Source organism: Palaemon carinicauda, chromosome 16 (genome assembly GCF_036898095.1).
Source record: "Palaemon carinicauda isolate YSFRI2023 chromosome 16, ASM3689809v2, whole genome shotgun sequence".
Taxonomy (NCBI): Eukaryota; Metazoa; Arthropoda; class Malacostraca; order Decapoda; family Palaemonidae; genus Palaemon; species Palaemon carinicauda.
In genome coordinates, this window is record NC_090740.1 from 119,893,046 (window position 1) to 119,910,674 (window position 17,629).

The 17,629-nt window shown below is 30.4% G+C and overlaps 1 protein-coding gene across 1 annotated transcript in view; it reads left to right on the top strand.

The window, feature by feature from the left end:
• The first annotated feature begins 3,706 nt into the window (after positions 1-3,706).
• LOC137655114 (dynein intermediate chain 2, ciliary-like) overlaps positions 3,707-17,629 on the top strand; it is a 33,883-nt gene continuing 19,960 nt past the window's right edge. The window contains exons 1-3 of the mRNA XM_068389000.1: positions 3,707-3,840; positions 10,169-10,341; positions 12,140-12,313. Of these exons, the coding sequence (XP_068245101.1) occupies positions 10,249-10,341; positions 12,140-12,313 (267 nt within the window). The 5' untranslated portion in view covers positions 3,707-3,840; positions 10,169-10,248. The remainder of the gene's footprint in view (positions 3,841-10,168; positions 10,342-12,139; positions 12,314-17,629) is intronic.

Sequence of the window (17,629 nt, forward strand, 5' to 3'; positions counted from 1 at the left end):
TAATTAAGCATAAATGAATGACAATACATAAATATATATGCACAGGAAAATTTATATAATATTATTCAATATAAAAACCTATCATGCATATATACTTATGTATTATAGCAATAGGTGTTTGTATACATATATGCACGTACGAGTGAGTATATGCATATACTTAAATGTGCATATTGTACCTAGTTATAAAATCTATTTAAACATGTTGCACTTAAAAATATATATAATTATACATATATTTATCTATTTGTTTATGAACACATATACAGTATATAATGTCTAGCATTTCCATTGCCTTATTTCAAATAATGCCGAAGGGTAGAAATTATCATAAGCCCTATTTACTTCAAAACCAAACCTAAATATTTATCATTATTGACCTTTTTATTGCACTCAACTTAAGTCTGGCCATCCTGGTGCTATTGCCAGTAATAAAAAAAATGTGTATAGGATGGCAAGGATACTATTCCATCCTAGCCTAATACTTCCTAAAATCAAATCGTTTCCAGAACTCAATGGATTTGTTTTTATTTTTCAATTTTCTTCGTTTATTGGTTCCCTTTATATTTCTCCTTCTCCCAAATTCATTTCAAATTATACCCAAAGAGTCTTAATTTTCATGTTAAATTTCAGAGACGTGCTTTTCAAACCTGTGGCTTAATCATCATTATTATTATTGTTATTGTTATTGTTATTATTATTATTATTATTATTATTATTATTATTATTATTATTATTGCTAGCTAAGCTACAGCCCTAGTTGGAGAAGTAACTAGCTATTAGCCCAAGGGCTTCAATAGGGAAAAATAGCCTAGTGAGGATAGGAAATAAGGAAATAAATAAAAGATATGAGGAATGATGAACGATTTAAATAAAATATCTTAAAAACAGTAACAACATCAAAACAGATAATTCGTATATAGACTATAAAACGAATTATGTCAGCCTGTTCAATATAAAAACATTTGCTACAAGTTTGAACTTTTGAAGTTCTACTGATTCAACTACCCGATTAGGAAGATCATTCCACAACTTGGTAACAGCTGGAATAAAACTTCTAGAATACATGTTCATTTCAAGATTTGACAACAATGATCTTTCGTAATTTGTTTGGACAATTATCATGAATTTGAACTCTAAGACAGTCAATAAACTTAATGGAAAACAGAGAAGCAAACAAAAACAAAAGATTCTCAGTTGTTTTTCATTTCCGTTTAGCAAAACAAGACATTTTTAGATTCTTGGATATTGTTAGATTATTTTTAAACATTCTTTCGAAATTAGGAATTTAATACGGTTAACATGTTTTGTGTTATTCCCAGTTGTTTTTCATTTCCGTTTAGCAAAACAAGACATATTTTTAGAATCTTGGAAATTGTTAGAAAAAAATTAAAGCATTCTTTCGAAATTAGGGATTTAATACGGTTAACATGTTTTGTGTTATTCTCAGTTGTTTTTCATTTCCGTTTAGCCAAACAAGACATATTTTTAGATTCTTGGATATTGTTAGAATATTTTTAAACATTCTTTCGAAATTAGGGATTTAATACGATTACCTTTTTTTATTACATTTATTAAGATTTCGGATACAATGTTGCATGCTGAATAAAAATTTACATCGACATAAAATACATATTTTTAGATTCTTGGAAATTGTTAAAATTTTTTTAAAACATTCTTTCGAAATTAGGGATTTAATACGGTTACCTTTTTTTGTTACATTTATTAAGATTTCGGATACAAATTTACATCAACATAAGTTTTTTTTACACTGAGTGTTTAGTACTGTTAAAAAAAGTTCTTTGAAAGCTAAAATTAATATTCTTTTTGCAATTAACTATCTAACTAAGTAACTAACTAGCTAACGAACTCACGAACAAAGTAACTAACTAACTAACTAACTAACAGTTAGTGAGCTAACGAACAAACTAACTAACGAATGAACTAACTAACTAACGAACGAACTAACTAATAACTAACGAACTAAAGAACGCTCTAGGTAACTAACTATTGAACGAATTAACTAACTAACTTACTAACTAACGAACTCACGAACAAAGTAACGAACTAACTAACTAACGAATGAACTAACTAACTAACGAACGAACTAACTAATAACTAACGAACTAAAGAACGCTCTAGGTAACTAACTATTGAACGAATTAACTAACTACCTTACTAACTAACGAACTCACGAACAAAGTAACGAACAAACTAACTAACGAATGAACTAACTAACTAACGAACGAACTAACTAATAACTAACGAACTAAAGAACGCTCTAGGTAACTAACTATTGAACGAATTAACTAACTAACTTACTAACTAACGAACTCACGAACAAAGTAACGAACTAACTAACTAACAGTTAGTGAGCTAACGAACAAACTAACTAACAAACTAACTAATTAACTAACTAAGGAACAAAGTAACTAACTAACTAACTAAATTAATGAATAACTAACAGTTAGTGAGCTAACGAACAAACTAACTAACGAACTAACTAACTAACTAACTGACGAACTAAAGAACGCACTACCTAACTAACTAACGAACGAACTAACTAACTAACTTACTAACTAACGAACTCACGAACAAAGTAACGAACTAACTAACTAACAGTTAGTGATCTAACGAACAAACCAACTAACTAATTAACTAACGAACTAACTAACTAACTAACTAACGAACTAACTAACGATCTAACTAATTAACTAACTAACGAACTAAAGAAAGCACTAACTAACTAACGAACGAACTAACTAAAAAAACATTCAAACAAAAATTTCACCTCTATAATAAGAGCACTTCTTGTCTAAACCAATTTCCTATCCTCATGAAGGGACAGACATATTTAATAATGGGACAAAACACACAGAAATTAATTAATTGATCTTTAGTACAAACGATACAGCTCCATTTTTCTTCATAGAAATATAAAGGGAAGTTTATAAAACTTTCTTCTTGGCCTGGAATAAAACGGCCTTCATTAAAAAAAAAGAAATTAACTGGACTTCTTTCGCATGTTTTATTTGCCAATTGCTCTACCAACCTTTTAATTTCTAACTCAACGAAAACATTATTAGAACCTCACAATTAAACCCATTTTCGAGCCATCCTGTACATCTAAAACCCTGTCATGATTAGCAGAGTTGAAGGCAAAAGACGGTGAATAGTTTTGTAAACAATATAACAACGGAGATCCCATTAATAAACCTCCAGACATCTTTCTTCAGCCATCCGCTGCTCCCTAAACATCACCGGCATTGGTGGAGTTTGAAGAAAATAATCTTCTTCTTCTTTGTCTGAAGGAGTTTGAAGAAAACATAATATTTTTCAAACTGATCGATAATTCTCAAGATCCCCTTTGAACTCCAGAAATGTAAATATCCAAGTACATATAATCCTGCCATCCTCGGCCTAATAACTCCTACCAATAAAGGCGAATTTGGCAAGAGTTGGAGTTAAGAGATGGTAGCGAGGCGATGCACAGCCCCCATCGTATAGGCCTAAAAATATTTCGATTACTAATATATATCTGTCAAACCGCCTAATATCACCCACTTCAGCAACGAGTCAATGAACCAGAGATAAGTATAGGCCTAAGCAGCAGTAGCGACCACATCCCGGAGGAGGTCATTTACGATTTCCTGAGTGGTACTTACAAATCCGTGGAACCCGATGACCTGCTGATCCATCTCCTGACGCTGCCCTCGAGGATTCTTCTGCAGGAGGAGTACGAACTGCTGCAGCTGCAGCAGAAGGGTAATCAACAACAACAGTCAAATGAGGATCATGATCCAGAAACTGAAGGAACACCAGCAGCAAAGAGTTCTGAAGGTAGAGTGATGATAATTTTCTTTAGTTATAGGCCTATGATTAAGAAATATATTGGATTATTTATCCATTTCTGTCTTAGCTCAGATGCATTGGGTAATATATTTCTGATGGATTCGAGGAAAAAATTTTTGATCTTAAAATAAACTTTTGGTGATGATAGTTTTCTTTAACTATAGGCCTATGATTAAGAAATATATTTGATTATATATCCATTTCTGTCTTTGCTTAGATACATTAGGTTGTATTTCTGATGGATTCAAGGAAATTTTTTTTTATCTCAAAGTAAACTTTTCTTAAATAGTCACTTTAAAGAATCATTAGTTTGTAGTATATCTTTTATTCTAGAATGATTTATGCCCTATGGAATCATCAGATAATCATATATTGAACCATTTGACATAGAATGTAATTTATGATTTGCTGGCAATAGTATCTTATTATAGGTTATGATAGGTTAGGTTAGGTTCAGGTTAGGTTAGGTTAGTTAGGTAAGATATGCTACTTAGCTTGGTGAGGGTTACGAACATGAGGGTGGATGTTCCAAGTTTTACTGCCTACCAGTAAAACTTACACACACACACACACACACACACACACACACACATATATATATATATATATATATATATATATATATATATATATATATACATATATATATATGTGTGTGTGTGTAAGTGTGTACATCTGTTTACTTTTCATCTAATGTTGCAAATTTGCAGCTCAGATGTTGGCTTATGCAGCAATAATAAATTCGAGCAATTTACTGTAACTGTGAAAGCAACGTCTCTTATATAATCTTTGCTTACATACATACATATATTCAAATTTGATGTGATTGTACATACGAGAAATGTTCTACCACATTGCCTCCACATTTGATGTGTAAAATGTAGCAGTAGACATGTACAGTAGTGTAAAGAACAGCTTTTTGCAAATAAGATAGAAAAAAGTGAGACAAAATGATATCAGTATAGCTTAAGTCTGACACAATTTTGGTTAAAATTTTACACTGATTTTACAAAATCATACTTCCACCAAGCACAATTTTGGTTGAAATTTTACACTGATTTTACAAAATCATACTTCCGCCAAGCACAATTTTGGTTGAAATTTTACACTAATTTTACAAAATCATACTTCCGCCAAGCACAATTTTGGTTGAAATTTTACACTGATTTTACAAAATCATACTTCCGCCAAGCACAATTTTGGTTGAAATTTTACACTGATTTTACAAAATCATACTTCCACCAAGCACAATTTTGGTTAAAATTTTACACTGATTTTACAAAATCATACTTCCACCAAGCACAATTTTGGTTGAAATTTTACACTGATTTTACAAAATCATACTTCTGCCAAGCACAATTTTGGTTGAAATTTTACACTGATTTTACAAAATCATACTTCCGCCAAGCACAATTTTGGTTGAAATTTTACACTGATTTTACAAAATCATACTTCCACCAAGCACAATTTTGGTTGAAATTTTACACTGATTTTACAAAATCATACTTCCACCAAGCACAATTTTGGTTGAAATTTTACACTGATTTTACAAAATCATACTTCCACCAAGCACAATTTTGGTTGAAATTTTACACTGATTTTGAAATATCATACTTCCACCAAGCACAATTTTGGTTGAAATTTTACAATGATTTTACAAAATCATACTTCTGCCAAGCACAATTTTGGTTGAAATTTTACACTGATTTTACAAAATTATACTTCTACCAAGCACAATTTTGGTTGAAATTTTACACTGATTTTGAAATATCATACTTCCACCAAGCACAATTTTGGTTGAAATTTTACACTGATTTTACAAAATCATACTTCTGCCAAGCACAATTTTGGTTGAAATTTTACAATGATTTTACAAAATCATACTTCCACCAAGCACAATTTTGGTTAAAATTTTACACTGATTTTACAAAATCATACTTCTGCCAAGCACAATTTTGGTTGAAATTTTACACTGATTTTACAAAATCATACTTCCACCAAGCACAATTTTGGTTGAAATTTTACACTGATTTTGAAATATCATACTTCCACCAAGCACAATTTTGGTTGAAATTTTACACTGATTTTACAAAATCATACTTCCACCAAGCACAATTTTGGTTGAAATTTTACACTGATTTTACAAAATCATACTTCCACCAAGCACAATTTTGGTTGAAATTTTACACTGATTTTACAAAATCATACTTCCACCAAGCACAATTTTGGTTGAAATTTTACACTGATTTTGAAATATCATACTTCCACCAAGCACAATTTTAGTTAAAATTTTACACTGATTTTGAAATATCATACTTCCACCAAGCACAATTTTGGTTAAAATTTTACACTGATTTTACAAAATCATACTTCCACCAAGCACAATTTTGGTTGAAATTTTACACTGATTTTACAAAATCATACTTCCACCAAGCACAATTTTGGTTGAAATTTTACACTGATTTTACAAAATCATACTTCTGCCAAGCACAATTTTGGTTGAAATTTTACACTGATTTTACAAAATTATACTTCTACCAAGCACAATTTTGGTTGAAATTTTACACTGATTTTGAAATATCATACTTCCACCAAGCACAATTTTGGTTGAAATTTTACACTGATTTTACAAAATCATACTTCTGCCAAGCACAATTTTGGTTGAAATTTTACACTGATTTTACAAAATTATACTTCCACCAAGCACAATTTTGGTTGAAATTTTACACTGATTTTACAAAATTATACTTCTACCAAGCACAATTTTGGTTGAAATTTTACACTGATTTTGAAATATCATACTTCCACCAAGCACAATTTTGGTTGAAATTTTACACTGATTTTGAAATATCATACTTCCACCAAGCACAATTTTAGTTAAAATTTTACACTGATTTTGAAATATCATACTTCCACCAAGCACAATTTTGGTTAAAATTTTACACTGATTTTGAAATATCATACTTCCACCAAGCACAATTTTAGTTAAAATTTTACACTGATTTTGAAATATCATACTTCCACCAAGCACAATTTTGGTTAAAATTTTACACTGATTTTACAAAATCATACTTCCACCAAGCACAATTTTGGTTGAAATTTTACACTGATTTTACAAAATCATACTTCTGCCAAGCACAATTTTGGTTGAAATTTTACACTGATTTTACAAAATTATACTTCTACCAAGCACAATTTTGGTTGAAATTTTACACTGATTTTGAAATATCATACTTCCACCAAGCACAATTTTGGTTGAAATTTTACACTGATTTTACAAAATCATACTTCTGCCAAGCACAATTTTGGTTGAAATTTTACACTGATTTTACAAAATTATACTTCCACCAAGCACAATTTTGGTTGAAATTTTACACTGATTTTACAAAATTATACTTCTACCAAGCACAATTTTGGTTGAAATTTTACACTGATTTTGAAATATCATACTTCCACCAAGCACAATTTTGGTTGAAATTTTACACTGATTTTACAAAATCATACTTCTGCCAAGCACAATTTTGGTTGAAATTTTACACTGATTTTACAAAATTATACTTCTACCAAGCACAATTTTGGTTGAAATTTTACACTGATTTTGAAATATCATACTTCCACCAAGCACAATTTTGGTTGAAATTTTACACTGATTTTACAAAATCATACTTCTGCCAAGCACAATTTTGGTTGAAATTTTACAATGATTTTACAAAATCATACTTCCACCAAGCACAATTTTGGTTGAAATTTTACACTGATTTTGAAATATCATACTTCCACCAAGCACAATTTTGGTTGAAATTTTACACTGATTTTGAAATATCATACTTCCACCAAGCACAATTTTGGTTGAAATTTTACACTGATTTTACAAAATCATACTTCTGCCAAGCACAATTTTGGTTGAAATTTTACACTGATTTTACAAAATCATACTTCCACCAAGCACAATTTTGGTTGAAATTTTACACTGATTTTGAAATATCATACTTCCACCAAGCACAATTTTGGTTGAAATTTTACACTGATTTTACAAAATCATACTTCCACCAAGCACAATTTTGGTTGAAATTTTACAATGATTTTACAAAATCATACTTCCACCAAGCACAATTTTGGTTGAAATTTTACACTGATTTTACAAAATCATACTTCCACCAAGCACAATTTTGGTTGAAATTTTACAATGATTTTACAAAATCATACTTCCACCAAGCACAATTTTGGTTAAAATTTTACACTGATTTTACAAAATCATACTTCTGCCAAGCACAATTTTGGTTGAAATTTTACACTGATTTTACAAAATCATACTTCCACCAAGCACAATTTTGGTTGAAATTTTACACTGATTTTACAAAATCATACTTCTGCCAAGCACAATTTTGGTTGAAATTTTACACTGATTTTACAAAATCATACTTCCACCAAGCACAATTTTGGTTGAAATTTTACACTGATTTTGAAATATCATACTTCCACCAAGCACAATTTTGGTTAAAATTTTACAATGATTTTACAAAATCATACTTCCACCAAGCACAATTTTGGTTGAAATTTTACACTGATTTTACAAAATCATACTTCTGCCAAGCACAATTTTGGTTGAAATTTTACACTGATTTTACAAAATCATACTTCTGCCAAGCACAATTTTGGTTAAAATTTTACAATGATTTTACAAAATCATACTTCTGCCAAGCACAATTTTGGTTGAAATTTTACTGATTTTACAAAATCATGCTTCCACCAAGCACAATTTTGGTTGAAATTTTACACTGATTTTGAAATATCATACTTCCACCAAGCACAATTTTGGTTAAAATTTTACAATGATTTTACAAAATCATACTTCCACCAAGCACAATTTTGGTTGAAATTTTACACTGATTTTACAAAATCATACTTCTGCCAAGCACAATTTTGGTTGAAATTTTACAATGATTTTACAAAATCATACTTCTGCCAAGCACAATTTTGGTTGAAATTTTACACTGATTTTGAAATATCATACTTCCACCAAGCACAATTTTGGTTAAAATTTTACAATGATTTTACAAAATCATACTTCCACCAAGCACAATTTTGGTTGAAATTTTACACTGATTTTACAAAATCATACTTCTGCCAAGCACAATTTTGGTTGAAATTTTACACTGATTTTACAAAATCATACTTCTGCCAAGCACAATTTTGGTTGAAATTTTACAATGATTTTACAAAATCATACTTCCACCAAGCACAATTTTGGTTGAAATTTTACACTGATTTTACAAAATCATACTTCTGCCAAGCACAATTTTGGTTGAAATTTTACACTGATTTTACAAAATCATACTTCCACCAAGCACAATTTTGGTTGAAATTTTACACTGATTTTGCAAAATCATACTTCCACTAAGCACAATTTTAGTTAAAATTTTACACTGATTTTACAAAATCATACTTCCACCAAGCACAATTTGAGGTTGAAATTTTACACCGATTTTACCAAATCATACTTCCACCAGGCACAATTTTGGTTGAAATTTTACACCGATTTTACCAAATCATACTTCCACCAAGCACAATTTTGGTTGAAATTTTACACCGATTTTACCAAATCATACTTCCACCAGGCACAATTTTGGTTGAAATTTTACACCGATTTTACCAAATCATACTTCCACCAAGCAAAAATTGAAGCAGAGCTTTTGCATTCACTATACAATGGAGACCAATTTCTATACAATTAAAGATGCAGAATAGTATCTGTATATACAGTTGGGCACAGGTTCCCTGTCACATCCCGTTCCGAAGAAGTGTACCCTGTCACTTCCTTACTCCACGGCGAGTTACCAAAAAGGCACTGTAGGAATGTGGGGTAAGATAACTGACGTGTTGTTTTAAGGTTTAAATGCCTCTCGTGAATGACAGAGGCAAGGGACAGTGACATTGCCCTAGCAAGCAAGACAATTCCCTAGAAACTGACTATATATCCTATGATCAGCACCCAAGCACATCTCCATCTAAGCTAGGACCAGGGAGGGCTAAGCAATGGCTTTTGATGACTCAGCAGGTAGTATAGGCTTTCCCAAACCCCCCATCCTTAGCACACAAGAATAGTAAGGTTGCAGACACTAAAGGAACTAACGAGTTTGAGATGGACTCGAACCCCGTCTAGCAATCACCAAGCAGAGACGTTGCAAATAAGGCTAGGCTAAGTATAAGAACTCACCGTGCAGCAAGGGTATGACTGAGTGCACGTCCTCCGAGCGAGATGTACCAGGAATATCTACTTCCAACTGTACATTTGTTTATCCATATTCCCCTGCAGAGGCAAAGGACGGAGAGGAGGAGAAGAAGCCCTCTGACGAAGGGATCAACGAAGCCCTGCAAGAACTTTACGGCAACGTCATGTCTGCCGAAGAACTCGCTCGACTCGACTCCCAGCCAAATCCTTTCAATTTCAGCGAGCGAGTCTCACAGACTCAGAAAGCTCCCAGGAAGGTAAAGCTTCGATTCTATAAGATTATTTCTCGTGTTTTCTAGTGAAATTGGATGTTTATTATCGTTGTTATTATAGTTTTTCTTTTTTTATAACTCTATCCAGAATTGTGGTTTTGATGTGGGTTTTTTGCTGGCTTCACTCTCCTTTAAATTTTCTTCTTTTGCACTTCTTGCATATTCATCTTCAAGGTCCCTTAAGTACCCTACAAGCGCTTTGCTTTCAATCAAGATGAGAGAGAGAGAGAGAGAGAGAGAGAGAGAGAGAGAGGGAGAGAGAGAGAGAGAGAGAGAGAGAGAGAGAGAGAGAGAGTCGTTGTTTAAGTATATTTGTTGAAAATGACTAGTTGAGTTCATAAATGTATATATTTTTAGTTCATGGCGCTTTTGCGAAATGAACATTTTCGAACAGGTAAGTTTTATCTGTATATTTGGAATGAATGAACATTTAAACTAATCTCCATTATGACGTTCTGATTATAAACAATAAATAGAAAGTAATAACTTTTAATTAGGAAATTTTCTCATTTCCTTTGTAGTTTATTTATTTATTTCCTTATTTCCTTTTCTCAGTACACTAATTTTCCCTGTTGGAGTCCTTGGGCTTATAGCATCTTGCTTTCCCAACTCAGAATCAAACTTTCTTAGAATCGAACAGTCTTAGAATCTAACTTTCTTTGAATACAATTTTTTTTAGAATCAAACTTTGTTTGAACCGAACTTTCTTAGCATCGAACTTTCTTTGAATCAAATCTTATTAAAATCGAACTTTCTTTGAATCAAATTTATTTTAAATCGAACTTTCTTTGAATCTAACTTTCTTTTAATCGAACTTTCTTTGAATAAAATTTATTTAAAATCGAACTTTCTTAGAATCGGTCTTTCTTTGAATCAAATTTTATTAAAATCAAACTTTCTTTGAATCAAATCTATTTAAAATCGAACTGTCTTTGAATCAAATTTATCTAAAATCGAACTTTCTTTGAATAGAACTTTCTTTGAATCAAATTTATCTTAAATTGAGCTTTCTTTGAATTGAACTTTCTTTGAATCAAATTTATCTTAAATTGAGCTTTCTTTGAATTGAACTTTCTTTGAATCAAATTTATCTTAAATTGAGCTTTCTTTGAATTGAACTTTCTTTGAATCAAATTTATCTTAAATTGAGCTTTCTTTGAATTGAACTTTCTTTGAATCAAATTTATCTTAAATTGAGCTTTCTTTGAATTGAACTTTCTTTGAATCAAATTTATCTTAAATTGAGCTTTCTTTGAATTGAACTTTCTTTGAATCAAATTTATCTAAAATCGAACTTTCTTTGAATCAAATTTATCTAAAATTGAACTTTCTTTGAATCGAACTTTTTTTTAATCAAATTTTATTAAAATAGAACTTTCTTTGAATCGAATTTTCTTTGAATGAAATTGATCTAAAATAGAACTTTCTTTGAATCGAACTTTCTTTGAATGAAGTTTATCTAAAATTGAACTTTCTTTGAATCGAAATTTCTTTGGATCACACTTATTTAAAATCGAACTTTCTTTGAATGAAATTTATCTAATATTGAACTTTCTTTGAATTGAATTTTCTTTGAATCAAATTTATTTAAAATCGAACTTTCTTAGAATTGAACTTTCTTTGAATCAAATCTCATTAAAATAGAACTTTCTTTGAATCGAACTTTCTCAGAATCGAACTTTGACAATTGTTATGCCCAATCTCTGACGTGCATTATCTGAATCTTAGCGACGCCTTTTAATTGAATAGATGAATCAATCAATGTTGATTCTTCCGCCTTCAGGACCTGGGAATTCAAACCGAGCCTCCGCCCAGCAACACTCACAGCCTCAACTTTGGATTGTCCAACATCTTCGACGCCTACCAGAAGGATTACAAGAAGGTCCTAGCTAAGGAGCTGGAGCGAGAGAGGGAGAAAGAAAAGGAAAAGGAGAGGGAAAGAAAGTCAGGCAAACAGGTGAGGAAGTTTGATCTTGGAATGGTTTTTTTTTTTTTTTTTTTTTTTTTTTTATGGGTCTGTGAATATAGGTTTTGTCAAAAATTTATTTATGCGTAATCAAGAGGGTTTTTTTTTTTTTTTTTTTTAAATCAAATTTTTTTTTCTTCAAAAATTAATGTATGCAAAATTAATTCATACACAGTCAAGAGTTTTTTTTTGATCAATGCAGGCGTAGATAATTTTTTTCTTTTTTAAATTAATGTATGCGTACAGTCAGAAGAGTTTTTATTATATGAATTTTATGTATGCGTTCAGTCTGGAATTTTTAAAAATCAATGTATGCGCACAGACCAGAGAGTTTTTTCTCCAAAATATTTCATACGTACAGCCAGGAGTGTTTTTTCCCAGAATTGATGTATGCGTACAGAGAAGAGAGTTTTTGAAAATGAATGCATGCATACATTCAGGAAAATAATTGAAAAAGCCAGGTGAATAAGATGGTAGAATCAAAGATAAAACTGTCATTAGTTTACGAAATCAATATTCATAATAATCGAATTTCTACTTTACAAATACTGTAGGTGAAATCACTTATAAATAAAACAGGAAACATTCAATTTCTTAAGGAAACCAGTGAGTAGTTGAACAAGCATTATGATTAAGATGGTAGAATCAAAGATAAAACTGTAATTAGTTTACGAAATCAATATTCATAATAATTGAATTTCTACTCTACAAATACTGTAGGTAAAATCACTTAGGGAAAAAAACAGGAAATATCTAATTTTTTGTAAGGAAACCAGCGAGTAGTTGAACAAGCACTGTGATTAAGATGGTAGACTTAAAGATAAAACTAATTAGTTTGCGAAATCATTATTCATAATAATCGAATTTCTACTTTACCAAATAAGTAAAATCACTTAAAAATAGAATAGATTATTAATTGCTATTATTAATTTTTCATCATTAACTTCTTTACGATCTGTTTTATTGAAAGCCAAGATACGCTAATAATTAAGGCCGTGTCACTCTGAGGGGCTGATTGGGCGGGGGGGGGGGGGGTGTTGTTAGAGAGGGGGTGGAGGGGACTAGAGAGAGGGTAGGGTCCAGGGCTCTCTTATGATGTTCACTGGATTACCTCATAAATTACCCCAAATTTAGAGAAATTACCTTAAATACTAAAAAAATAAAAAAAAAAATAAAACGCATAATAATTATATCATGATTAACAAAACCTTTCTATTTTATGGAAAATCTGAAAGATAGATTTTAGATACGCAATTTTACTCTATAATAAAAAAAATTATCCGAGGAAAAGAAATACCTTGAAAGTACAATTACTCCAGAAATATCCTTAAATCGACCAAAATGACACAATCTGAGGTAAATTACCTTGAAAATGATAGCATTGGTAGGGTGTCTAGAGGGGGGATAATCTACCCCTTCAAGACCAGCCGCCTGTGACGTCACGATTGCAGCAGGCATATCAACAAAACCCTAACAAAAGCCAAGCTTTGTGCCATGGCCTGGCACACCCCACGCCCTCCCCCCCCTCCCCCGCCCCCCCGGTACCTCGGACATCTGCAGCGTCGTCAGCGCCTTCGTCACCCTTTTGTTCGCCAGGTTATGCGTCCGTGACGCCCTGATATCAATTAACCTGATTAATGCTGATGTCACGAAGTCAGAGCGACTGGTCGTTAGTATCAATTCACGCTGATGATACCGCATTAAAAACGCTCACTAATAGCGCATCAACACGCTCACTAATAGCGCATCAGCGATAGTAGTATTAGCGAGATTATTATCGTTTTTGTTCTTTTTAAGTAGGATGCCGGGGTCCATTTGGTGTTGAATGTTAATGTGGAAGATTGTTGAACGGTATGGATGTTTGGTTGGTTGTGTTGAATGATATATTTATAACCTACACGTACATATATGTATACATTATATATTTTCATATATGTATATATGTACATGTATGCACACACACACAAATATATATATATATATATATATATATATATATATATATAATATATACCTATATATATGTATGTATATATATACATATATATATGAATATATATATATATAATATGTATATATATATAATATGTATATATATATGTATATATATATGTTATATATATATATATATATATGAATATATATATATATATATATATATATATATATATATATATATATATATATATATATATATATATATATTTATATACATTTTTGTGTACGTATGAGTATCTGTTAATTATATAAACACTTTATCATTATAATCTCGTTATCACTACGATCATTATCAAGATAATTATTATTGCTAAAAGACAAAATGTAAGCCTAGTTCGAAAAGGAGGATAGTATCATTTGTATTTCCTACCCAATTTTCAAATTTTAAAAACCCCACTTTTTAATAGTGGAATAGGAATACAGATTCTTACTGATGGTGTTGATCATATTTCTATAAATTTCCTGATATCATACTGCCCTTTGTCGATAGCTATTGTGACGGGCCGAGAGAAGGTTGTGACTCAAAGACAGGATGAAAGTAACTGAGTGAGTTTATTATAGAACACTCTCCTTTATATACAAAAGCTCAAAGCAACAAGAAATTTCATGTACAAAACAGACACCGTTACCGATGAGAAAAACAGGCATGTTTATTCGGGTTCTTTTTAGTGCGAGGAAAGAGCGAAGATACAAACTTAATATATACACAAAATGAACTATGTACGATCGTGTGACACACGGTTGGTACACTATTTAAGGTAAAGGATCTTTTCTATCAGCCTTGAGGTCTTAGTTGCTACTATAGTCAATTCTTTTTAGTGAAGCAGATTTGCACCGACCTGCAGGGGTGCCCTTTTAGCTCGGAAAAGTTTCCTGATCGCTGATTGGTTAGACAAGATAATTCTAACCAATCAGAGAGCAGGAAACTTTTCCGAGCTAAAAGGGCACCGCTGCGAGTCGGTTCCAACCAATCAGCGATCAGGAAACTGTTCCGAGCTAAAAGGGCACCCCTGCGAGTCGGTGCAAATGCGCCTCATTAAAAAAAATTGAGTATAGTGACTCTCAAAGGCCATCTCAAGCGAAATAATAAAAGCATAATGTTAATTCTTTTCCATAGCCATGAAGTTTGAATTAATACTTTTTTTTCTGAATGTGATTGAGAACTTTTATCCAAATAGAGATTAATTATTTTCTTGCTGAATTGTTTCATAATTCATAATTCTTATGAAATTTTGCATAACTTTCCATTTTATACACAATATAAAAGAAAATTAGCTGGAAATATTTTTCAGATTCTAAAATAATTTAATAGGAAGTAATAATCAGATTAGAAAAAAATAGCAGGAAATAATTTTCAGATTCTGAAAAATTAGCAGGAAATAATTTTTCGATTGAAAAATATTAAGCAGGAAATAATTTTATGATTCTAAAATAAATTAGTAGAAAATAATTCTCAGATTCTGAAAAATTAGCCGGAAATAATTTTCAGATTATAAAATATTTAGCAAGAAATAATTTTCAGATTCTGAAAAATTAGCAGGAAATATTCAGATTCTAAAAAGAATAGTAGGAAATAATTCTCAGATTCTACAAAAAATTACTAGGAAATAATTTTCAGATTCTAAAAAAAAATTACTAAGAAATAATTTTCAGATTCTAAAATAATTAAGTAGGAAATAATTGTCAGGTTCTAAAAAAAAATAGCAAGAAATAAAATTTTTCAGATTCTAAAAAAATATAGCAGGAAATCATTTTCAGATTCTAAAAAAAAATTACTAGGATATAATTTTCAGATTCTAAAATAATTAAGTAGGAAATAATTGTCAGGTTCTAAAAAAAAAATAGCAAGAAATAAAAATTTTCAGATTCTAGAAAAATATAGCAGGAAATAATTTTCAGATTCTAAAAAAAAATTACTAGGAAATAATTTTCAGATTCTAAAATAATTAAGTAGGAAATAATTGTCAGGTTCTAAAAAAAAAATAGCAAGAAATAAAATTTTTCAGATTCTAGAAAAATATAGCAGGAAATAATTTTCAGATTCTAAAACAAATTAGCAAGAAATAATTTTAAGATTCTAAAACAAATTAGCAGGAAATGATTTTAAGATTCTAAAAAAAATTAGTAGGAAATAATTGTCAGGTTCTAGAGAAAATAGCAGGAAATATTTTTTTCAGCTTCTAAAAAAAACTAGCAGAAAATAATTCTCAGATTCTAAAAAATTTAGCTGGAAATAATTTTCAGATTCTAAAAAAATAGCAGGAAATAATTTTCAGATTTTAAAACAAAATAGCAGGAAATAATTTTCAGATTCTAAAAAAAAAAAAGATAGCAGGAAATAATTTTCAAATTCTAAAAAAATTAGCAGGAAATAATTTCCAGATTGTATGACAATTTAGTTATCTTAATAAAATAAAAGTAGATATCCTAAAAATAATGAGTTGACCTAAAAGAAGAATTTATAAAAACTTAATTCAACTTAATTTATCATTATTAAACGTTATGTACTATATATCTTTCCAAGCTCTTAATAAGAAAGCGATTAAACATATTAACTCTATTCCTGGATCTAATTAATCTAAAATGAGTTAATTAATCATTTAGCAAGATGAGAAGAAAGAAGAAGCGAGTTCATCGACTAAGGAGGTCAGTTATTTTATTCAAAAATCTTACAAGAATCTGAAAGAATCACCTCAAAATCAGAAATAATGATTGTTCATGTATACCTGTGTATTCTTAAGGCAATGAGCATCTATATGTGAGGTCACTTTATACATCTATTATTATTATTATTATTATTATTATTATTATTATTATTATCAGTAGTAGTAGTAGTAGTAGTAGTAGTAGTAGTATCATTATTATTATTATTATTATTATTATTATTATTAATAATAATATTATTATCATTATTATTATTATTATTATCATTACTTGCTAAGCCACAACCCCAGTTGGAAAAGCAGAATGTTATGAGCCCGAGGGCTCCAACAGGGAAAAATAGCCCAGTGAGGAAAGAAAATAAGCAAACCACAAGAAAATTAATTATTATTATTATTATTATTATTATTACTTGCTTAGCTACAACCCTGGTTGGAAAAGCAGAATGCTATAAGCCCGAGGGCTCCAACGGGGAAAAATAGCCCAGTGAGGAAAGGAAATAAGCGAACTACAAGAAAAGTAATTAACAATTAAAATATATTTGTATTTGTATTTGCTATATGTATATCAGAAGAATTGTGTAGATCAGTAAGATTTCACTAAATTCTATTTTCAAGGTGTTTAAGATATATTAACCAAAGTAACAAT